Source organism: Phymastichus coffea, unplaced genomic scaffold, assembly GCF_024137745.1.
Source record: "Phymastichus coffea isolate CEN01 unplaced genomic scaffold, Cenicafe_Pcof_1.1 PCOF00008, whole genome shotgun sequence".
Lineage (NCBI taxonomy): Eukaryota > Metazoa > Arthropoda > Insecta > Hymenoptera > Eulophidae > Phymastichus > Phymastichus coffea.
The window spans coordinates 602,609-628,469 of NW_026706819.1; the positions used below are offsets into that span (position 1 = coordinate 602,609).

The following is a 25,861-nucleotide window of genomic DNA, read 5'->3' on the forward strand; positions in this document are numbered from 1 at the left end:
ATTTCTCTCTTGTGAGTTCTCTTACTTTCATATTCCTCTTATTCTCTCTCTCTCTCTCTTTCTCTCTCCCTCTCCCTCTCTCCCTCTCTCCCTCTATCATCTAACTCCGCCAATGAGCTGGTCTGTCACACCTTGAATATAGAAAACAAGTATAAAAACGTTCAAAAATCTTCAGATTCTATACTGTAACTGATTAACCTGTAATCATTCACTGATTATGTTATGCTTATATTAACTATCATACATAAATATCAAGCTTTAAAAACGTTGCAAAATAATAACTAGAACGTTCAAACAATAAAAGATATTACATAAGACCTGTTAACTTAGCCCATTAACAACTAAAACCGTCAATTTTACATCATGATTTCGATGCGAAATTTCATGCATGTAATCGAGTCATAAATGGGTCTTATACATGATTTCTTATGTATTTTTGTCTGTAGAATCCGAATATGTGGTCAAAATTGAAAAATTCTGTCTTAAAAAAAAAAGATGCCCGTTTTTTTTGCATAAAAAAGCAAAAAATCCGTCATTCTAAAAGTTTACAATTTTTTTTCAGACATAAAATGAGACGATATATGAAGTTGCGTTCAACCATCGGTGCACAAAATTACTGAAGTTTAATGGGCAATTTTTATAAGTACGATTTTTTTCACAAAATGACAGCTACAGAGCCAAAACCACATAGACGTCACCGTAAATCTTTACCATTTTTTTTAATAAGAAAGAATACTAGAAAATTATTCCAAAGTGATTTGAGAAACATTTTTTAAATTTCGATTATAAAATTAGAAAAAAATTTTTTTTCAAAAATTCTGAAAAAATTTTCTAGTATTCTTTGATCGATTCTAAGACATTATTATTCTTTACGAATTTTTATAAAAATTCATGGTTTTCGAAAAAAAGAAACAGATTTTAAGCATTCACTTTTAGCATTAGTAAGAACTGAAATTTTACAAATTGCTTACATGAGATCTATATATAACGTGTATAAATAATCTTTCCACATAATTTTTACATAATCTTTTCGAATAAACTATTTTTAACCCAACCCTTAACTTGCATACCTCATTTTGGCGACGTAACTGCTCGGTGGGGTAAATCTACCCCAGCTCGAAAAACATCGAATAAATCAAAGAATTTGCGATTTGTAACGGGGTGAATGCTCCGTCTTTATTCCGATTATTCACGTGACGCGCAATCGTATCGAGATGCGCGCGGTGTTATCGAAATATTCAAATTCGCTAATTGGAGAGCAGGAGGGGACAGGAGTCAGTCAACCAACTTGCTACTCGTTAGAAATAACAACTGCGAAATTATGATCTGTTCCACATGCGAGTTAGTTTATTTACCTATTTTCTACAATATACTTGGCCCGCGTGTTTATGTTTACGAAGCGCGCGCGCGTCAATAACATGTAGTGCCGGAGCTGTCGCAGCTCTTTGTTCGCAGAGTTAATACATGCATGCTGTCGATCTTTACCGAGTACGGGGGATTAATAATTCGATCCGCGCCGTCATATAAAAAGTCGCGATACTAAGCTGGCCAGCTTACCTTATTAGCGGTCGTACAATTGGCAAGAGAGGGAGTAAGTTCGTGTATCAGTCCTTCGGAGGAAGCAATTCGCACACGGTTTCGCCCTCGATGACGAAACGCTGCACCCACACACATTCGCACACACTCGTAATAGTAACGACAAAAACACGGCTTTCGTTGATGTCCCTCTTATTCAGCTGGCTCGCTTCAGCACTCGGAAACGTTGGAAAAACTCTGGTTATTACTGCGGCTAGATGCTTGGATTACCAATCCTCGACTGGTTCGTTTATATTCGCGCGCGTTCCGTCCCGTCTCGTACCGAATCCCCTTTTTTAGGTTTTCCCCAACCAGTAGGTGCTGCCCTCGCAGGCAGCCGCATGGTTGAGGTGATAACGCTAACAAGACGTTTACCGTCACAATATTTTGCTATGAAAATTTTTTCTATTACATTTCAAACCTTTTACTACAAAAAAAATATTCAGGTTAACAATTTTTAATGTTACACACATTGAAAAAAATTGTTGAAAGAAAAAAAAAAAATTTTATTTATTGTTAAAAATTGTTTGGGGTAAATCTACCCCACATAGCAGTTAAGGGTTAAACAATTAAATACTTTTAAAAGTATATCGTTGTAAAGTTGTTAGCTTTCGTAAAATTTGACTTAGTTTCAGCTCTGCTGTTTTAGAAATAAATTCTCATATTAAGTTTTTATGTGCAGAAATTAAGTTCAATCATTATTATCTCTTACTTATTATATTTACACCTTTAAATGTCACGAAAACGAACTAAACGGGCTGTTCCTTCTGATTTTTAAAAAGACTCTTTAGAGGACGAAAACGATTTGATACCAAATGCAGATAATTCTGGATCTTCAGATGATTCTTATTCTGATACTTACTGTGACGTAAATTTACCGTCGATCACTTATAAAAAAGTTTCAAAAAATTATCAAGCAAATCAAGCTATGCTTAAAAATGATCACGAATATGTTTGGAAAAATGGTGAAAGGAAATATTCTAATGAAATTTTAGACGAAATTTTATTTCTAAATCTGTGATAGATGAAATACGAAAAAGTATGCCAGTTAAATTTTTTAATACTATTGTTTCAATTGAAATGAAACAATATATTATAGATGCATATAAGGAAAATGGCTTAGAGTTATTAATGGCTGGTTTGAATACGTTTATTGGGATCATTGTAATAACTTTGATCAATAAAAGAAAGTCTGAAAGGAATTATTGGTCGACTGATCCTTTTTTATCTTGCGGTATAATTTCTTCGGCAATGTCACGAAATAAGTTTGAACTTATTAAGTCTAAATTGAAGTACTCAAAAACCAAAGATAATGTTCTGAGTGACAAAGGGTGGCGTGTTCGTGAATTGATGAATTTTTTTTTAAAAAATATCCTGAAGTTTGGCTTTTGGCGAACTGCTCTGACAGTAGATAAAATGATAGCTAAATCCTATGCTAAAACGTCGTTGAAACAGTTCATACGTGGAAAACCTACGCGATTTGTACTTAAGTTTTGGGGTCTTTGCACTTCAGATGGATATTTATTAAATTTTGACTTATATTGTGGAAAAAATTTCTCTGTAGGAGATAAATTAGCTTCATGAGCATTAGATCCTCGTGTCGTATTACATTTATTAAAACCTTTTTTTGAAATGACAGCTCCTGAGAAAAATTTTCAGTATCACATTTATTTTGACAATTATTTTACAAATTTAGATCTTCTTGTACACTTGAAGAGACTAACATTGAGGTCTACTGGCACTGTTCGAGAGAATCGTGTAAAGGTGAAAAATGCTATTGACAAAAAGGCTCTGCGTGGAATATATGCAGTGAAGCATGAACAAAATAGTGGTATTAGTTACATTGCCGTAATGGATTCAAAATTAGTGTCTATATTTTCTACAACTGCAGGAGTAACGCCATCACAGCCACTGAAAAGATATAGTTCAATTCAAAAAGCAAGAATTGAGACACCAATTCCGCAACCATTTTACCTTTATAACCAGTTCATGGGTGGTGTCGATGTACATGATGCGCACTGTAACAATTTACTGCCAAGCATGCGATCAAAAAAATGGACCTGGGTACTTTTAATAGGACTAATCCAGGCTGCTATTACAAATTCTGTTGTAATATTCAATGCTGCTGAAAATAATCATCAAAAAGTTGGAATCAAAGAATTTGTATTATCAATAGCACAAAGCTACATTTGCGACACTAGTCGAAAACAAAAAAAAACATTCAACGAGACAAGAAAAACAACAACAAAAATGTTCTAATTGTCCAATAAGAACATATATTTTCTGTGATGATAGCGAATTGTTTTTTTGCAGTCTATGTATGAAAACATATCACGAAAATATCAGCGTTAGTGAGAGGCAAGAGGACTCACTAAAAAAAGCACCCCGATTAGTGAGAGGCAAGGGGACTCACTATAAAAAAGCACCCCGATTAGTGAGAGGCAAGGGGACTCACTATAAAAACGCACCCCGATTAGTGAGAGGCAAGAGGACTCACTATAAAAAAGCAGACCGATTAGTGAGAGTCAAAGGAACTCACTATAAAAAAGCACCCCAAAGGAGATATATTTTTACTACGTCCACGTCGATATCTTTAGGTAGTGCTAAAAGTGAATGCTTAAAATCTGTTTTTTTTTTTTCGAAAACCATGAATTTTTATAAAAATTCGTAAACAATGAAAATGTTTTAGAATCGATCAAAGAATACTAGAACATTTTTTCAGAATTTTTGGAAAAAAATTGTTTTTTTTCAAAAATCGGAAAAATCGAAATTTAAAAAATTTTTTTAAATCACTTTGGAAAAATTTTCTAGTATTCTTTCATCAATTCTAAGATATTTTAATTTTCTGACAATTTTTACTAAAGTCAATAATTTTTGAGAAAAAAAATGGTAAAGATTTATGGTGACGTTCATGTGGTTTTGGCCCTGTAGCTGCCATTTTGTAAAAAAAATTGTACTTATAAAAATTACCCATTAAACTTCAGTAATTTTGTGCACCGATGGTTGAACGCAACTTCATATATCGTCGCGTTTTATGTCTGAAAAAAAATCGTAAACCTTTAGAATGACGGATTTTTTGCTTTTTTTTGCAAAAAAACGGGCATCTTTTTTTTTTAAAGGCAAAATTTTTCAATTTTGACCACATATTCGGATTCTACAGACAAAAATACATAAGAAATCATGTATAAGACCCATTTATGACTCGATTACATGCATGAAATTTCGTATCGAAATCATGATGTAAAATTGACGGTTTTAGTCGTTAATGAGTTAGTTTTCTTGTATAGATGTGAAAATTCAATTGTTTTATACTATTATTTTGAAATCAATTTTAGATGATTAAAAAAAATGTATTATGTTACAGATTAGTTGTTGCAAGTTATGATATTGTGAGAAAAGACATTAACTTCTTTGAGTCGATCCAATGGAATTATTGCGTACTCGATGAAGGACACATTATTAAAAACGGCAAAACAAAAAGTGCCAAGGCAGTTAAAAAATTGCATGCTCATCATCGATTAATCCTTTCAGGAACTCCAGTTCAAAATGATGTATTAGAACTCTGGTCTCTTTTTGATTTTCTCATGCCTGGTTTTTTAGGCAGCGAAAAACAATTTGCTGCTAAATATTCAAAACCAATATTGGCTTGTCGTGAATCAAAAGCTGGAGCTAAAGAACAAGAAGCTGGTGCTCTAGCGATGGAAGCTCTACATCGACAGGTAAGATATTATTTTATCATGCAATAATTTAAATTTTAAAAAATTGTATGTGTATGTGTCTTCTTTCTCTTTTTTTCTCTCTTACATATTTGGTTGAATCACAAATGGTCTAAGAAATTTGCATTCATAACATTTTTATTATTTAACAACAGAGAGTCTTTGTCCATTATTTTGTATATAAAATATATAATATTTCCTTTCTTTGATTCGATAATTAATACATGTTATAAAATACTAGGATTATTAGAGTATACTTTAAATAAAATACCTTACAGCTTTATAATTCTTGGAATTTATAATATTTATAAAATAGAGTACAATATTTTATTAAATTTTTCAAGAATTTCACTTTTCGTCGCTCGCCTGGTACTTAAATTAATTCGCTAGTAAATTAAGTAAAGTACTGTCAATCCTATTGAAAAGTATAAAAAATTGACAAAGTTATGGGTCTTTGAAATTATTTATAAAATTTATACTAACAATGACGGGACATGGACGACCAGGTTTGGTGCGTTTGATTCGCACCATACTCACACGATTCCCTGTAAGGTACATAGTCATCTGTGTGTACATTCGCACGAAAACAAGCGCTCCCGACCTTTGCTCGATGCATATAATTGCATCAGGCATCTTGTAAAATTAGTCGTTATAATAAAGGAAAAAGTTCGCGAAAATAATTGCCACAATTGTCGACTCATGTCTTCTCTCTTCTTTTGATGTTTAGTCGCAGCTATCGAATTTGATAGGCGACGAAACCTTCTCGACGCCATACGCGGTGAAGTGAATGCGCCTTCCTTACCTTTCCCTTTAAAAAAATAGTAACGCGGAGTTATCCAGAATAGTCTTGATATGCGGATCGCGAAATCAATCGACAAATAAAACCAACGAATGTGTTACATGGTATCTTTTATGGGGAAGCTGCGGAAATCGAATTGTGAGAAGCCGCAAGGAGAGAGATAGGACGTGATTTCATTGTTGAAAGTTTTGCGGACTTAGGAAGGTTTAGAGTATAATGGAAAAGGAATTTGAAAATAAAGTTACGAACGAGGTACCTGAGGTCCAGCTGAGTAAATAAGATGACTGAGCGGTCATTTGAGCTGCGTTAAGTTGTAGTTCGAGAGTTGTTTGTTTACATTTCGCCGGTTGGACACAGTAAGCGAAAGAGCCATATGCCGGTCGAAAAGAGGCTTACCGGTGCATTTTCGCGAGGGAAAGAGAGAGAAAACTATCGTGATAAGCGTGGTAGTTGTTGTCGTTGGTACACTGGGTCATGGGTGAGTGAGTCATCGACCTAATGTGTCGAAGGCCCCTAGTCACCGTATTTACAGTAAGTCTGGTCATCTCAAGTAATAATCCTTTGTTTTGGATCTAACGTGCACCTTTACCCGAGAACTGTTGTTGTTGTAATAGGCAGGAATTATTTTGTGAATTTAAAAATTTCCGACTAAAGGCAGTGCGTGAAATGCGCACTACTTAATATATTTTTTTATAAATATAACAGACTGGAATGATTTACTCCTGGTATTAAGAAAAGCAACGTAGAAATCGCATTCACAGACGAATCTTGACTTCAGTGGGTTCGAGTCCCTTCTCTCAAACAATTCATCAGCGATTTGAAGAGACTTTGAGATCTATTCCGTTTTTTTTTGTATATAAGTAAGAAATACGAGAGCCTGCGGTACGGTTGTCGGTTTTGTCTACACCAAAGTGTCGCGGTCTGCTAAGGTGTCCAAGATATACTGGGGGTAGAGCAGGCCGTGGAGATGTCGTCGGGTAGGACAATGAATGCGTTCATGCGCGAAATTATGAAGGATTGAGGCATACAAGCTCTCAAACGTTGGATAAATAAGACGCTGGCAGCGGAGTTGATGGGCTTTTTAAAAAAGTACCAGTTAAGCGTCGCGGGTAGCTTTAGCGAACTTTAGGAGCGCATGTTATGCATTATAATTTCGCGCGAGCGTCCGGAGCTGAACTTTCCCCTGGGCACTAGCGACTTCGAAACGGGTATTGTACCAGGCCCACCTGAATACATATTAGGCGAGGAGTAACGTGAAGTTGATACGGACTATAGAAGATGGACCCGCACATCAATAGGAGAGAGATGAATGACAGACGAGCAGACAGTTAGACCGAGCCTATATCGATTTGCAGGTAATGGCGCGCTGTAGCGGTGAATGAACAACCGCAACCGGTTGCAGCGCGAGGAAGCAAGTCGGAACTGAATGCGCTGGACAGACGGGGGAACTCGTATGATGCGGCGGGTGGCGAGACGATGACTGCCGCCGGGTAACGAGATGATGGCTGCCGCCGAGACGGAAAAAAAGCGAGCTCCTCACCAGGAGGTAGTGCTTCATGGTCTCGAGGTAGAATCCAACGTTTACTATAGTCGGGTTTGGAAGGCTTTCATGCGCAGGAACATACGAGCGGCTTTACCCAAAAGTGTGAATAATATATATCATGTCGAAAAGGCCGCGCTGAAAATGCAGTCGGGTAAATGAGACGGATCGCGAAATGAAAACTTGACAGTAGTTCAGGCACCGTGTAGGCGAGTACCAGATGAGCAATCGCCCCTTTCGGCGTTGCATCGGTGGCGAGAAAACGATCCTCACGCGTCAGCATTGGAAGATAAATTTTTCTCGGATGAGGAGACCGGTACTACCGCAATGATGGCCCACGAACAGTCGAGTAGAAAGATGAGTATACCAACCGTCTCTCGCGAATCAGGGTAGCTGATGAGGAGTTAGGAATAATTATTTTGGGACGTGTCGGGAGGTCAAGGAGGCTGCACCGTGCAGATTGAGGACGCAGGGCCGCGTAACAGATCTCCATACCGTCGTGCGGCAAGGACGAGAATTAGGCTAAGAGATCAGTCGGCGAGTGCGGAGGATGACAGCTAGGGTGAGTTATTAGACTCAGACGGCTGAGTCGGGCGCCGCGAGATCAAGGGGCACAGGCAGAGTTGCCTGAAGAGCCGTGCGTGCTCAAGCTGACATCCGAACTGACGTTATAGCAGCGGTAAACCGGCAGACTCGGTGAGCGCTTTTCACATCTAGTCGTTGAAGTTTTCAGGTGCAGGGAGAGCGGACGTGAACGGTTTCATAAATGATGTAGTAAAGTGCCAAAATGTTTATAATTTGGAGGACGATGAGATACTTGAGGTGGTGGGAATAGTGCTCACGGGAAAAGCTATGCTTTGGTACAGGAATAACGAGTACAGTAATACTGGACTCTCGGTGGCCTCAGCAGACCCGAGCTAGCTTAGTTCCTCAGTAGTGGGGCGCGCAGCGGGGCGGCGAAGGAGTGGTAGCGAGCTCGGAAGCGTTCAGTGGAAGCTGTTACTCATGCGAAGGAAAATGGCGTAGGAATTTACAGTGTCCAAGCCGCGGTAGTCGCGAGGGGAGCAGGCCACCTCCCACATGTTACCGGTGTAAGTAATCTGGCCACTTCGCAAATGCATATCCAAGTACAGCGATTAGCTGTAAGGTTTGCGGAACGTTTGGGTTCGTGTTTCAGACTGTCAAATATGTGCGAGAAACATCATACAGTAGGGAAACTCGCAGGTGGGGGCCGAAACTCGCTCGGCGACCCCTGCTTGAGTTTGCTTGGGCGAGCAATGCTAGCGCGCAAAATATATCGATCAAGGTGGTTCGCGCGATGCTGACTGGACCTGGAGAAACTAACGGTCACAAAGAAATCGAGCCCGGTGAGGTTGTGTTAGTACTCGCAGCCGAGCCACGGGGCTCCAGGGGGAAGAGAATCGCAAGGGAACGAATGTGTATAGTCGGTGGTACGCAGTCGGAAGTAGCAGATGCTAAAGCGGAGGAATTTTAGGATAGATTGTTGCGTCGCTATGAACAGTTAGGAATAGCCGATATCAACGATGGTGAAGTCTTAAAGGTAGTAGAAGAGGTAGAATGAAGTAAATTGTTAGAATTCGTCGGGGAAGAGGAGGATCGCACGGTTGTGGGTGAAAGGTCCGACATGGTGGATTGTTCGATTGAGCCTAGGTTAAGGACGTAGCCGAGGTGTTGCCACGAGGCTCCCAGCTACTCTCAGACAAACGAGTAGAGAAGAGGTTGCCCGATCGAGCATCGATTGAACGTGTGGCTGAGACGTCGTTACGGCGTTATCTGCAGCTTTTGAACAGCCGAAAGCGAAAGAAAATAGATGCGCAAGGGCGAAAGGTGATGAGCGATCCGGCTAGTCACACGATGGTGACGGAAACGCTTTCCGTTTTGTTGGAGGGGAGGGTCGAGGCAAGCTTGGGTAATCGACCCATGAACCAGGACAAAGATGATAACATGGCCCAAGTGGCGGTAGTAGAAATTATATTTTTTCTCACCGTTGATATAAATAAGAAGAATTACTTGGCGTTGTTGAATTCGCGTGCACAGGTTACGGTAATAGGCCCGGGATTGGCGCATTGGTTTGGATTGCGACTAGGGCCGTCGACAATTTTCGTGAGAGAAGTCTCAGGTGACGAGCCGGACCCTTTGGGTGATTTGAAGCTATGCCTTGAGATCGAAGGAAAAACCGGGACGTTGATTGCGTACGCGGTGGCGTAGTGCGCCCATGATTTGGTCTTTGACGCGGATTTTTGGAATGCGTGGTTGCAGGATCTTAGCGTCGAGAGGCGTGAATAGCGGCCTAAGAGCTCGAACAAATGGATTTCTTTTGCAAGTAACGCGGATAGGTTGGCACATCAGATCACCGAGTGCGTAGGGCTTGCAAGTTATAAGGATAATTAATCAACGTGAGCAGGTGTTGGTGTCGGTGTATAGCATAGTACCCGAGCATGGAGTTACCCCAACTATGATGAGTCTAATTAGGCACGTAATAGACGTCGATGATGCGAGGCCAATTAAAACGCCGTTACGAAGGATGTCACCACTGATTCTTAAATTTGCACTGGTAGCACACGAGTATAGTTAGGCCGTTAGATAGTTAGTGGAGTAGTACTGAAAAAGACAGACGGGACTTATCGATTTCGTTTAGACATTCGTCCAGTAAACAAAGTCACAAAGATCGATGCGAACCCGATGCCTAGTCTTAATTCGATCTTGGATTGACTGCGCAGTACAGTGTTTTTGTCAGTCGACGTTTTGGCAAATCTCCATGATGAAAGAAGTAAACAGTCTACAGCGTTCGCGCTCGGGTTAGGACTATGAGAGTTCAAGAGAATGCCATTCGGCTTGATAAACGCACCCGCAACATTCATGTGATTCATGAATGCGCTGTTTGGACTGGAGTTCGCGTAGAATATATTTTGGTATATGGACGATCAATTAGTAGTAAGAGCAAATTTCGAGGACCACTTGCGATGGTTAGAGAAAGTACTACAGCACACAGTGGGGATTTTCAGCCGTTTTTGTGTCAAAATTCCTTCGGCATGCCAATTTTCACTCACATCGGGTAATTTTTTTAAATACTCTCTATACTTTGTATTTTGAGAGAATGATGCTAGAAATCCGAAATATTTCACCTTCCGAAAACAGCGGCTAATGATAGTGCGCTATTTTGGGAAAATTGTTTTTCAAAATCGAGATAGACCTAGAGATCAACTTTGAAAAATCAAACTTCTTTGGAACTAAAGTAACGTATTTTGGCTATAGACTGGAGTGTGAGGGCTTGCGCTTAGATTCGGAGATCGAATTCAGCCGATTATGGACTACCCGGCACCGCGAACTACAGAGCAGCTTCGTAGATTTTTGGGCATGGTAAGATGATACACTCGGTTTATCGAAAATGATTCGAATATTAAGATACTGCTCACTAAACTGATAAGGAAGAACCAACTATGAGTTTGAAGCGAAGGGCAGCAGGAGGCTTCTAAGCGACTAAAGAAGGCGCTGACTGAAGTTCCTGTGCTGGCGAGACCGGACTTTGAGCGGGCGTTTTATTTACATTGCGACAGTTAAGAGCGTGTTTGGTACAGGTATTCGAGGATGGAGAGAATCCAATCTACTATGCCATGTGTTGAACGCGCATGAGAGACGGTATACGATGAGCGAAATGGAATTCTTAGCGGTCCGATTCGTGGTGAAAAAGTTTAGGCTGTATATCGAGGGATTTCACTTTGTAGTAGTGACCGATCATAGCGCTTTGACTAGGATGCTGAGAAAGCGAGACTTAACCGGCTTAACAGCTCGAATGCGAGATTATTCACAAGAAAGGTACTCTGCGCCATGTTTTCAGATTCACTCCTGCGTGAGTTTGAGAACGAGACAGAGATCGGCGAGTTCGAAACGGTCAAAGGCTCGTGGTATCTACAACATCATCAGGAAATCCGCGACTGGCCGAAGAAATACGCCAATGGAAAAGTAGAAGATCTGTTATATCGAAATGACAGATCATCTGATTGATCTAGTCACGAACCGCGAAGAGTGGTGGCGGTTATTTATTCTACTGAGTATAGAGAAATGGTTCTGCAAGACGCTCAGTGTGCGTCGTCAGCAGAACACTTCGGACAGAACAAGACGTGATTGGATGATAAGAGAGTATTATTGGCTAGTCGTGCGATATGATATGCAGAGTTTCGTTAGTCAGCGTCAAGTCTGGCAAAAGTATAAGACTGAGCAGAAAGCACCGAAAGCGTCGATAAGAAGGCGCGAGGTTGATCATCCACAGGTAGGAATAGCGACGGACGTGATTGAGTTGCCGCCAAGCAAAAATTGTTTTAGGTACAAGGTAGTGTTCCAGAACCTCTTTCCAAAATGGGTGGAGCTGAAACCATTGAACTTAGCAGACGGAAAATCGCTCGCGTGTGCTCTCGACAAGTCGATTTTGTTTCTATATGAGATATCCAGTAATATTATGTATATATTTACATAATATTACTTTCCCCTCCACCGCTACCGCATCGGGTATCTTAATTGCCAGAGCCGAGAATTTGCCGAGAAATGTTTTCACAAAAAATTTTGAGAAGCTCTTCTTTTTTTATTATTGTGAAGGTACTCATTCGATTTTTATTATTAATTTCTATTAATTAATTAGGATAAAAAAAACCCCCGACGAAGTCCTCAAAGAAGTCCTCGAAAAAGTCATCGAAAAAGTCCTCCAAAAAGTCCTCAAAGAAGTCCTCAAAACTGTTCTCAAAACAGTCCTCGAAAAAGTCCTCATAAGTAAAACTCATTAAGTAAAACATTGTTACTTAAGATTAGGGAATCAATAATAAATTTATAACGCAAAAATACAGTATTTGTTTAGTTTTAAGTCCTCAAAAAATTTTTCAAAAAGGCGTCAAAGAAGTCCTCGAAAAAGTCCTCGAAAAAGTCCTCAAAAAAGTCCTCAAAACAGTCGTCAAAAAAGTCCTCCAAAAAGTCCTCAATAAAGTCCTAGAAAAAGTCATCGAAAAAGTCCTCCAAAAAGTCCTCAAAACAGTAGTCAAAACAGTCCTCGAAACAGTCCTCAAAAGAGTCCTAGAAAAAGTCCTCAATAAAGTCCTCGAAAAAGTCCTCAAAACAGTCGTCAAAAATTTCCTCGAAAAAGTCCTCTTATTATCGATAATTACACAGGCCGACAAAATTTAAAAAATGGAAAAACCCAGAAACCAGACAGTACGTTCCCAAACGTTTTTGGTGCGCTGAAACCGAATCTGACCTCAGAATTGCTCCATCACCCTAGGTTTTTGAGAAATCCTAACCTAAAAGTTCAAAAAACACGATTTTTCACTATATTTCGCGTAGTATTACGTCGTAAGCCAATTTTATTTTAAAAAACGAGTAATGCTATCTCAAAGTACTACTCTTACCCTTCAAAACCCTTTTTTTAGATTTAAAAAATCTTTTTTTTCCATCGAGATATAGTAAATTGAATTTGAGTGATTTAGCGATTTCGTTACAGCACGAAATAGTGGCGAATTTCCGAATAAGGAGTTATAGTGTAATTATATGTTTTTTGGGTCACTGAATCCAAAATTAACCTCAGAATTACTCTATAATCTCAATTCCCTTAACCCTAGAGCCCCATAACCTGCGACGCTGTAACCCCTGACCGACATACTCCAAAGTCCTTAACTCTCGAGCCCTTTAACCTGCTGCGGTATAACCCCCGACCCTCACATCCCAATTTCCTTAACCCTCGAGCCTCTAACCTGCGAAGCTATAACCCCCGGCCCTATTGAGGGTTAAAGAAATTCGGGTTTGGTGGACGGGGAATACCGCTGGGTCAATGGAACAAGGATAGACGTCATTTCTGCGGTAAAAGAAGGTAGAAGAATTTGTGTCTGTGATAGGAAAATTCATATCCCACTTACGTATACAAGTACAATTTACGTTTACATACAAGTGTCTATAACTTGCGAAATCGATCAGCTAGGATTTTTAATCTTACATTTTTCTGGTCTACTAACGATGAAGAAAGTATCTACGTTAGCAGATATCGGATTCACTTAGGGCCTACATTTCCTTACTTGAGGATAACCGTGTATGACATTGCTCAAAAACTACAAATTTTTCTGCTTCGTTCTTCATCCGTGTTAGGGATTGTGTTTGAGCGGCAGGCTAACGGATAAGTCACTGGAATTAAATTTTTGGTATTATTTCTCGTACAACACTGCGTGCAGTACTTTCATTGATTTTTATTATAACTTCATTTTTCAGAAATTTTATCATTACCCCATTCCGGTATTAGAATAAGCTTATAATATTATTCGTGTTTTAACACTGCTCGAAAACTCCAAATTTTTGTGTTCTACTCTTCATCCGTGTTAGAGATCGTGTTTGAGCGGCAGACTAACGGAGAAGTCACTGGAATTAAATACTTTCTATTATTTCTCATATAACACTGCGTGCAGTAATTTTATTGATCTTTATTATTACTTTGTCTTCTAGAAATTTAATTACATTTAACCATTTCGTTATTAGAATAAGTTTATAATATTACTCGTGATTTCCAATTAACTTATAAGTTATTAAAGATGTCGGCATGTAGAATTCCATGCAAAGGAAAAATCGATTCCTTTTGTAATATCTGCGGTAAATTTGAGGTAGCTCGACTTCGTCGATCAATCACTGATATCATTAAAGATCAGTTTGAAGAATGTTACGAGACACCTATGAAGAATTTAGACAAACCATGGGTTCCTAAATTGAAAAACTGGAATAAAACTAAAACCGAAGTTGTTCTCCAACCAACAATATGGCGTGAACCTAAAAATCACCATGATGACTGTTATTTTTGTAAATACGATACTTTAGGTTTTAATCATAATAACAAAGCTTCTCTCCTTTATCCGAACGTTACTAGTGTAACAGCAGCTCAGTATGGAAAAATAGAAAGAAAAAAAATTCTGATTCTGAGCCACAAAAACTTCAACCAATAGAAGTTCCGGTAACAGACAAAAGCAGCAGTAGTGATGAAGAAGATTTTTCTGACTCAGAAAAGCCCAAACTTTTCGACCAAAATTCTTTGGATGAACTGATCCGTGATTTGAATCTTCCGAAAGATTCTTCAGAACTCTTAGCTTCAAGACTAAAAGAAAGAAATCTTTTATTACCTGAGACAAAAGTTTCTATTTACAGGAAGAGAGATATTAACTTTCCGCCATATTTTACTTGCGTGGATAACCTTGTTTACTGCAACGATATAAAGCATCTCATCAGTTTATAAGGAGTGCAAGGAGGTTATAATCCAGAGAACTGGCGACTCTTCATGGATGCATCTGTACAAAGTCTCAAGGCAGTACTTCTGCACAATGGGAATGAGTATGGAGCTATTCCCATTGCTCATTCCACTGTGATGAAAGAGTCTCACGATAACTTTCGATTCCTTCTTGAGAAAATCAATTACAATGAACACAAATGGCTCGTTTGTGGCGATTTCAAGATGATTAATATATTAGTTGGCTTGCAATCTGGAAATACGAAGCACCCCTGTTTTTTGTGTCTCTGGGACAGTCGTGCACGAGAAGAACATTGGGTTCGGAAAGAATGGACGAAAAGAATCGGAATGGTTGTTGGATCACACAATGTCGTCCATGAGAACCTTGTTGATACTAAACATATTTTGTTACCTCCACTCCATATAAAACTAGGCTTGATGAAGCAATTCGTCAAGGCACTAGATAAAGAAGGCGAATGTTACAAGTATCTTCAGGGCAAATTTCCTAAATTGTCTAAAGCGAAAATTAAGGAAGGCATATTTGTAGGGCCAGACATTCGAGCACTTATGAAAGATGATGAATTCCTCTTGACAATGACGACTAATGAGAGAAATGCTTGGATAAGTTTCGAAAGTGTCACCGAGAATTTTCTCGGAAACCACCGGAACCCTAAATACAAAACTATTGTGTCGACAATGCTACAGAATTTTCAAAAATTAGGGTGTTTGATGAGCCTGAAAATACACTTTTTGTTTTCACATTTGGAATACTTTCCGGACAATGTTGGGGCGTTCAGTAAAGAAATGGGTGAAAGATTTTATCAAGATTTCAGAAACAAAGAGGAACATTATCAAGGTAGATGGAATGAGAGCATGATGGCTGACTATTGTTGGGCTCTACACCGATACGATACATTGACAGATCATCATAGACGCAAATCTCTTAAATGTTCATTTCAAGATAAACGACAGCGTTTTCATAAAAAAAAGAAGTGAAAAACTGTAGGGTTGCAGATATTCAGATGCAACACTCACAAACTTAATAAATGAGATTTAAAACGCGTAATTAAAAGCTGCGTAAAATACAAGGCTTGGATATTGAACGGATTGAAATGTAGAGACATACGGTTATACGATAGCAGCTTGAAGTGCTGATTGAGGAAATTCTGGCAAAGGAATCTGAGGTTGCAGACTTGCAGGGCTCGGGGGTTGAATATAATTTGGAGGCTTGAGGTATTCTGCGTAGCGAATTTCGGTATGACGGTTGGGGGTTATAGCGTCGCGGTAATAGGGCTCAAAGGTTGAGGAAATTGGGGTGTGAGGGTCGGGGGTTATAGCTTCGCAGGTTAAAGGCTCGAGGGTTGAGGAAATTGGGGTATGAGGGTCGGGGGTTATACCGCAGCAGGTTAAAGGGCTCGAGGGTTTAAGAAATTGGGGTGTGAGGGTCGGGGGTTATACCGCAGCAGGTTAAAGGGCTCGAGGGTTAAGGAAATTGGGGTATGTCGGTCAGGGGTTACAGCGTCGCAGGTTATGGGGCTCTAGGGTTAAGGGAATTGAGATTATAGAGTAATTCTGAGGTTAATTTTGGATTCAGTGACCCAAAAAACATATAATTACACTATAACTCCTTATTCGGAAATTCGTCAATATTTCGTGCTGTAACGAAATCGCTAAATCACTCAAATTCAATCTACGATATCTCGATGGAAAAAAAAGATTTTTTAAATCTGAAAAAAGGGTTATGAAGGGTAAGAGTAGTACTTTGAGATAGCATTACTCGTTTTTTTTAAATAAAATTGGCTTACGACGTAATACTACGCGAAATATAGTGAAAAATCGTGTTTTTTGAACTGTTAGGTTAGGATTTCTCGAAAACCTAGGGTAATGGAGCAATTCTGAGGTCAGATTCGGTTTCAGCGGACCAAAAACCTTTGGTAACGTACTGTCTGGTTTCTGGGTTTTTTTCCTTGTCGGCTTGTGTTATTAATTAATTTCAGCAAAAAGATGTTTGTCGCAGTACTTAATTGTAATTTAACATTGTTACTTAAGACTAGGGAATCAATTATAAATTTATAACGCAAAAATACAGAAATCTTATGATTAATTTTTTGTGAACTCGTCTGGTTTATTATGAAACGACTATGGCTGCTAAAACACTATTTAGTTTTTTTTTAAAACATTAATGACAATATTTGTTTAGTTTTAAATACTATGATTTGATTCGAAGCTTAAAATGAACGTTATTTTACTCATTTAACATTATTTTAATAAACTCATCTTAACGGCCGTAAAACGAAAATAGAAATTTTCCAGTATTTCGTGGAGAAATTTTCTCAGGAAAATTGACGTAACTCCAGACTAGTCGAAAAATTAACCTGACACTCAGAACCCAACCCCGTGAACATCACTCTACATGTGACGTAATTACATGATTGCAATCTTGTAATTACCATAATCTTGGTGCGAATAATCACGTTGAGGAATTTATCATTTAACAATCTGGCTTTTGGGCGCTGCTTTTTGCATGGATTAAAGCGTATTTCATGCTATATTATTTACATGGTCTATGAAATAATTATAATTGAATTATTGATTTTGTCAATTAATCGTGCGTCCTCATAATTTTATATTATTGTCGATCAATCGATAGAACTCTATCTATAAAATGAATATGAGTCTATCGGCTTGGGGAGCTCATGTCGCGCATCAAGGTTGAGCACCGCTTCCATATAGCCGCGGCGCGCGCTGGCTAGCCCCCCTAGCCGCTCCGCGCTCGCCCTGGCTTTTAACGCCGTGCGCTGATTGGTCGATCTTTCATGTTAATTATCTAATTACCTAATTATCGGAAAAAAACTAATAATTGCGACTTGAATAACTTTTCAAGACGAATCCAACGGTATTCATACTTACATATGTTTTTGAATCACCCTGTATATATATATATATTTCCACACTATCACTGAGGTAAATATCATGCCACGTTTTTTGAAGTAGTATTCCATAAGGCTATGATCACTATAAACGTAAATTTTGTATTGCTGAATATTAATTTATAGCGTGGTATCGATACTTCGATATTCATAGTTTCGATATTATACAGGGTGACTCGTTTTTAAGGAACCATCTCGAAATTTTCTACGGTTGGCATTCTACAAATAAATTGAACGTTATTTTTTTTTTTTTTTTTTTTTACAAGGAGTTGCGGAATCCTTTTTGCGGATTCCCTTTAGTCTTGATATCTAAGGAGGTATGTGGGACCCCCCAAAAAAAGACAGGCCTACCCACTAAACCGCCATCTCCTTGTTGTCCTTCCCCCAGCCAGGGACTATGTTGATATTACTTCTGACTGGGGGTTCTGTCTGTGTTCGTTCGTTCGTATCGTTTCACCGTGCGTCGTTACGTCGCGTCAATCCGTCTGCTCAGTCGTCCTTCAGACAGTCGTCCGCGTTCTTACGTCTTAGTATGGTTTCCGTATAGGTAGCGACTAAACGCCACCATTCGGGTTTATGCAGCATCACCTCTACAATGTTATCGGGGGTGATGTTGCCAACTGTTGTCTCTAGTTCTCGTCTGAGTCTTATCCAGCGGTCGTACCCGAAAAACGTGTGTTCCGCGTCGTCTCGTTCGTGTCCACAATACTTGCAGTCGGGTGTTCGTACTCTGTTCATATTGTGGAGGTACCGTCGAAAGTACCCGTGGCCCGTCAAGAGCTGGGTGACGTGAAAATTCACATCACCAAAATTCCTTCCAAGCCACGGTCTCACATCCCGTATCAGTCGTCTCGTCCATTTGCTACCTCGTTCTTCTGTCCATCGGTCTTGCCACATGTCGATCGTCCTTTCGCGTCCAACGATTGCCGCGTTCTTTCGTCCTATGTCTGCGCTGCTCCCATAGATCCTTTTGCGTTCAGAGGCAAGAAGATCCACGGGTATTACGCTCGCCACCACCAGGACAGCCTGCGCAGAGACTGTTCGGTAGCGATTCGCACAGCGCCCTGTCTCTGTACCATCGTCATTGTCTTACAGTACTTCTTTGTCTTCAAGGAATCTGCCCATATTTCCGTATAAGAGGATCGAGTGAGCTATCGCCATTAGCAGTCGCCGCTTTCCTGGTCTCGGTCCCGTCGTGTTTGCCATCAGGCGGCTCAAGGATGCTATCCTGTCTGCCGCTTTTCGGGCTGTCTTCTGTATGTGAGGCCAGAAGGTCATCTTCGTATCGAGGGTTACCCCAAGGTACTTGACTTCCCCCTTGGTCTCCGTTTCGTATGTACCCACTCTCATGGGTAGTATCGTCTGTATGCGTCTTCTCGTGAGAAGTATAAGTTCCGTCTTTTCTGTTGCGAGTTGCAGTCCGTGTTCTGTCATCCATCGTGCAACTCGTCTCATGGGAGATCTCTCCGTGATCACCGCCGCCACGTCATCAGCGTAGGCAACGAGGGTCACTCCGAGTGGCATCCCAAGCCGAAGCAGACTATCGTATAGACCATTCCAAAAGTCGGGTCCTAGTATCGACCCCTGAGCCACCCCAGCGGTGACCTGTCTCGTTACCTGTCCTTCGATCGTCTCGTACGTTATTCGTCTGTTTCTCAGATAATCCTCCAAAACCCGAACCAGGCACGGTGGGATCCGAAAGTTGCTTTTCAGCGCCTCCAAGATATCCACCCACCTGGCCGAGTTGAAAGCATTTCTGATGTCGAGCGTCGCTAGCAGCACAATGGGTCGCGCCGCATGGCAGTGTCTGTCTAGTTCCAGGAAAGAATCAATCACCTTTTGGATCGCTCCAATCGTCGACCGACCCCTCCTGAAGCCGAATTGCAAATCTGAGAGACCCCCTCCGGCCTGTATCGCGTCCGTCAGTCTCGGTCTGAGTAATTGTTCAAAGAGTTTACCAGTAGTGTCAAGTAAACTCAACGGTCGGTAGGCCGAAGGAGTGCCAGGGTCGCCCTTACCTTTTGGAAATTATTATTATTATTATTACTATTATTATTATTATTATTATCATTATTATTCTTAACCTCACCCTTGCCCCGGTGGAATTTATTGGGTTATTTGAGTTTTTGGGTTATTAAGATTAATCTTAATATTAAGATTTATTGAAGATTACGTACAATTTTATTTCATTTAATTTAACGAAAGCTTATTTTCCAATTTTAGCTTAGACGCCGTGTAAACTTCCTAATTATTGACATTCTGTTATCTCTCGGGGCGTATTCGTTTTCGACGTCTCTCTCTTCGTTCAATGATTCGGATTCTCACGTGGTTTGAGTACCGAAACCTCCCTGGGTAATTTTGACTGTCAAAGCCGATATCGTGCTTCAGCAAGATATTACCGTCCAGCTATTGGGTTGGGGGGGGGGCAAGATATTACCAGCAAGTCATTGGGTTATTACAATTAATCTTACCCTTGCCCGATCATCCGTGTGCATAGATGAAGAAAATAATGAATTTGACCCCTACATGACCTTACGCGGGAGGGGGGGTTGACCGCACCCTACACATAATAACTTATCTGAACGTAGAATTTCACGGTCTTTCCGAAATCGGGATCAAAATTATAGGTTCCTATTCGAAAAATGACTTTGATCTTCAAATAACCTTGAAAATAAATCTCAAGGTCAAGTCCGATTTCTTACAAAGGTGTCCCTCTTTGTCCCAAACAACTTTTAACTGAACAATTTATTTGTAGAATGCCAACCGTAGTAAATTTTGGGATAGTTCTTTTAAAATGGGACACCCTTTACAATGTTATTTATTGTGTGGATATCATGATATTATGTAACATCAATGTTATTTAGGATGTCCCGATCTCGATTTTTTCCATGTGAATTTTTTTTTATTTACGTTTCAAGATGACTATAAAAATATTACCTTTTTATGTTATATATATATATATATATATATATATATATATATATAAATATTTTTTATTAATAATTTTATTATCATTATTCATACGAAACGTCTTTCTATAAATTGAAGTTGAAATTATTAAATTATAAGTATTATTTTATAAATTGAATCTTACTTTGACGAATAGTCTTTCTATAGGTTGGAAACTTTCTGCATTGGATAATTTTTTCGGATAATATTTTACATTATTTAAATTCTTAATTTTGATTATGTATGTATCAACTATGAAAATTACTATTATGATATATTATGGTGTTATGTATAAAAGTTAATATATACCAATTTTTTATAGATCTCCGATTATTATTAATTATGATTCTTTTTCTATATTTAATACTTGTTTATATCTTACAATAATGCCTACTTTGAATTTTTTATCTGTTATTGTTCCAAAATAATCACTTTGATTGTTTTATGATATCAATGTAAGTTTAGAACGAAGCCATCCGGAAGTTTTTTTAATATTATGGTATATCTTTAGTTAAGAATTAATATTAATATTATTAATATTGTTTGAATGGTTATTACTTGCATATCCAACATTGAATGGAATATCTATAATTCTATTGATTTTGCCACAATGTCTTTTAGTCCATTAAATTCTCCTATATACAGGGTGAGGAAGAGGTATGGAAACCCCGGAAAATTCGGAAAACCGCATGAGGTTAGTCATAAAACAAAGATCATACCCTATGTCACTTTCAACAAGGAACCATACGCTGACTTTTTTTTCGTCAAAAGTTACGTTTTCTCCTGTTTCATGGGCTGTAAAGCTAATAGTTTATTAAAAATACAAACTTATTTTGAAGGTATTTGAAAGAAGTGAAAATTTAAAAATAAAATAGAAGTGCTTTTACAAATATTAATTAAAAAATTGTTATCATTTAGATTTTAAAATCTTATCTGTCCTTGACTTCTACTAATTGGAAGTTGAAACGATATTTTGTTGTTTTCATAGTAAGTAGGCTCTAGAAAAAAAATACTTGACCAATAAAAAAAAAAACAAATTCGACAAATTCGTCAAATATTTCATAGTATTTTTTTTAGTTACAATAACAATATTAAATTTTTGTTGTGTTCAAATTTTTAAAATGTTTCGTTTGTCCGAAAGAGAACGAATATCTTCTCTAATGATGAGGGGTTGGGGTGATCAGCAAAGGTCGTATACTAATGTTGTTAATTTCTGTAATAGAACGTTTCAAAACGGCGATGGCGAAACTCCTTTGTCTAATTCCACAGTTTTAAAAACCTTAAGACGTTTTCAAGAAATGGGGTATTAAAAATCGTTTTATTACTGGAAGACCACGAACAGCAACAAATGAAGAAAAATCTTTAGATGTTTTACTGTCTTTTGTGGAAAATCTACATGAATCATCTCGATCAGTAGCTTTACAACAGGAGATCGATAAAATATCTGTTCTTAAAATTTTGAAGGTAAACAAGTTTCATCCTTATAAAATGAAACTTGTGCAGGAATTAAATGAGGATGATCTTGGTCGTCGAATAGAATTTTGTCAGACAATGATGCAAATCATTATTGAAAATCCAATATTTTTACAAAATTGACTTTAAATTGAAATTACGACGAAGCAACATTTCAATTAAATGGCGAAATCAATCGTCATAACTTTAGATATTGGTCCAACACAAATCCTCATTGGATGAGAGAAAGTAACACTCAATATCCTAAAAAATTAAACATGTGGGTATAAATGGTAGGCGATACAATAATAGATCCCTTTTTTATCACAGGAAATTTGAACGCTGTAAGTTATGAATAACTTTTGTGAAATCAAATTGTTCCAGCTATCCAGGCCTTAAGAGGTGATAATTTTGAAAATACATGGTTTCGGCAAGATGGTGCTCCAGCTCATTAGGATGTAAATGTCAGACAATACCTCAATGAAACATTTTTTGATAGATGAATAGGTAGAAGTAGTACAATAGAGTGGGCTCCAAGATCTCCAGATTTAAGCCCGTTGGACTAGTTTTTTTTTTTTTTTGGGGGGGGGGGGGGGTATTTAAAAGATCGAGTATACATAAGTAATCCACAAAATCTTGGAGAATTAAGACGTAGAATATTTCAAGAAATTACTGCCATTTCACGATAGATTATGCAAAATGCAACTCAATCATTCTACAATTGGATTGGTTACTGTCAAGAATCGAATGGAGATCAATTTGAACATCTGTTGTAAATTCATTTACGTAAAAGGCAAGGGGAACTCACTATTAAAAAGCACCCCGAAGTGAGAGGCAAGGGGAACTCGCTATAAAAAAGCACTCCTAAGTGAGAGGCAAGAGGAACTCATTATAAAAAAACACCCCGAAGGGAATAAATTCTACGTCCATGTCGTTATTCCAGGAGCTAAAAGGTGTTACGATATCTTCGGACTTAAATCGTTGAAGATTAGGGGTCACGCTATCTTTGAATCGTTCTTACCCGTAAAATATTTCGCTCTTTTTGATTCCAGTATAAAAAATAGGGGTTCCCATATGAAAAAATGAGGTTGACCTTGAAATAACCTTGAAAATGAGGTTCAAGGTCTAATCATACGTCACCGTTGGGCTACATTTTAGGTTTATTACATTTGAGGTCCTCATTGAAAGTTACATAGAGTATGACCTTTGTTTCGTGACTATCCTCATGCGGTTTTCCGAATTTTCCGGGCTTTCCATATTTTTTCCTCACCCTGTATATAAAAAATGCTTTAATATATTGAAATTACTCTTAATTAAGGCATTTTTATTGAAAAATAAAAACTATTATATCTATATCTATAAATAGAGTGACGTCACGCTCCTTATATGGCCATGAAATTTGACTCTAACACTAATACAATCATATAATATGTGAGGTGGCGCCGTTTAATATACTAATTGATGTAAGTAGATTGACGAGTTTAGCGGGTTGCAGTAATCCAGTGAAAATAAGAGAAGAGCTTATAGATAGGACCGTTACAATATGTAAATGATACAGTAATTTTAACAATACACCGAGACGCAATTATAGCAACCAGAACATTAGAAAATTACATAAAAATTCATCTACGAAATTGATTTAACTCTTGAAGAAAAATAGTAAATGAAAGCAAATCAATACATACTACATTTACACTTCGAAAAGTTACTACTCCTCCTATTAGATTAGACGAGAAATATATTCTACAAAAAATCAAGTAAAATATCAAGGTTTTCACTTAGACCGAAGATTTATATAGAATGAACATATATTTACTAAACCTAAATAACTGGGTCAAAAATGGAAAAAAGTGTACTAGTTCATCGGAACAAAATCGGAGCTCTTAATTAAAAATAAACTGTTGCTGTATAAAGCTGTACTTAAACCAGTTTGTACATTCAACTACATGGTATTTAACTACAGAGTTCTGCTTCTAACTCGAATAATGAAATCCTGGAAAGATTTCAATCAAAAGTCCTACGCAATATAGTACGGGTCCCATGGTTCGTACCAAATGAAATTATCTGAAATGATTTATAGTATAACGAGTCGCTTTCTCGTTATATCTCTCTCTCCCTGTGGCCAGTCTATTTATTAATCATATTTATACCTTACCATGCATCATAATAATTTGTAATTTGTAGCGCAGTTGAAATGTCAGCGAACAAGGTAAGAGTCGAGCCCTACGATCTATACTATCGATAGTCCTTAGCGCGGATGTCGCGGAGAGACCGCGATCGCGAAGGGGAGAGAGAAAGAGAGCGCGTAATGAGCAGTTGGCATGCGAGCAGAGACCGGTACGGACGCTAGCTTAGTCTGACATCAACATCCTTTTTTTTGCGTTACGAGAGATTACGGAGGAGTAAGCGAGTACGCAGTGGCGATTATACAAGCCCGAAGATCGCCAGTGAAGAGCGAAGACTCATAGTGAATGCTGATAGGAATTCCGTCAGCTATAAAGCTTAGAAGCGAGAACGCCCGCGCGAGCGTAGGCTGGGAGTAAGCGTGGTCGCGACCTGTCGTACGCGCGTTTCTGTCGTTCTAACAACCGACGACAACAACTGTAAGTACCTGCTCGAATCTTTTCTCTCTCCCTTGGCTCTCTCCTATTGATTGCATTTGTTGCTTTAGCTTTTCGCCCAACCTACGCACTCTGTCATTTTGCTCGGCATTGCGTCTTGCCTCGAGCCGCTTTAAGCGAATTCGTCGTCCGATCTTGCTCGGTCGCTGACAAGAGCGGCGCGTTGCGTTTTGTTGTCGCCTCGTTCGCTGCCGCTCACATTTCGTCAACACGCGCGCTTGCATGTATTCGCGAGTGCCTAAATACACGATTCATTTCTACTAAAATCCACAGTGTCTTATTCCGATACACCTGCTTTATTGCATAACCACTTCGCAGCGAGACTCTTTAGGTTGTCTCTCGCCAAGTAACCTGTAGCTCACGACACTCTCCGCGGGCCGAATTTCTACGTAAGGAAGGAGGCAAGCTGATGCAGCTGGACCCAGGCACTGTTCGCGCTGGCGTACAGTGTCGCCTCGGATAGCGCACTTCGCTTTATTAAAACATTAATCCGCGAGAATTATTTATTATATAGCTGATTTAGTCCGAAACAAGTTCGAGCTAAAACCCCGTTATAATAGATACTACTGTGGGCAAAAAGTAAGGTGAATTTGTTTGTAAAATGAAAAATCTTTATTTATTCTTCTACATCAATGTCATCCCCTTCGAAGTAATCCCCTCCCGATAAAATACACTTATGCCAACGTTTTTTCCAATCCTCGAAACATGCCAAATAGTCCCTTTCCGGTATAGCCATCAGCGCCTTCTTCGATTCAGCTCTTATCTCCTCAATCGACTCGAAACGCGTTCCCCGGAGTGGTCTCTTGAGTTTTGGGAATAGCCAGAAGTCACACGGAGCCAAATCAGGCGAATACGGTGGTTGCGGAACGATATGCGTCGAATTTTTGGCGAAATGGTCACGAAGAACGAGTGCAGTGTGAGATGGTGCATTATCGTGATGCAAAAACCAAGAGTTGTTGGCCCATAATTCTGGTCTTTTTAGACGAATTGCTTCACGCAAACGACGCATAACGCT

At 38.9% G+C, this 25,861-nt stretch overlaps 1 protein-coding gene across 4 annotated transcripts in view; it reads left to right on the forward strand.

The window, feature by feature from the left end:
• LOC131669856 (TATA-binding protein-associated factor 172) overlaps positions 1–25,861 on the forward strand; it is a 271,140-nt gene that overhangs the window by 88,121 nt on the left and 157,158 nt on the right. For all 4 annotated transcript variants that reach the window (XM_058945047.1, XM_058945055.1, XM_058945063.1 and 1 more), the window contains one exon: positions 4,940–5,294. In XM_058945047.1, the coding sequence (XP_058801030.1) occupies positions 4,940–5,294 (355 nt within the window). The remainder of the gene's footprint in view (positions 1–4,939; positions 5,295–25,861) is intronic.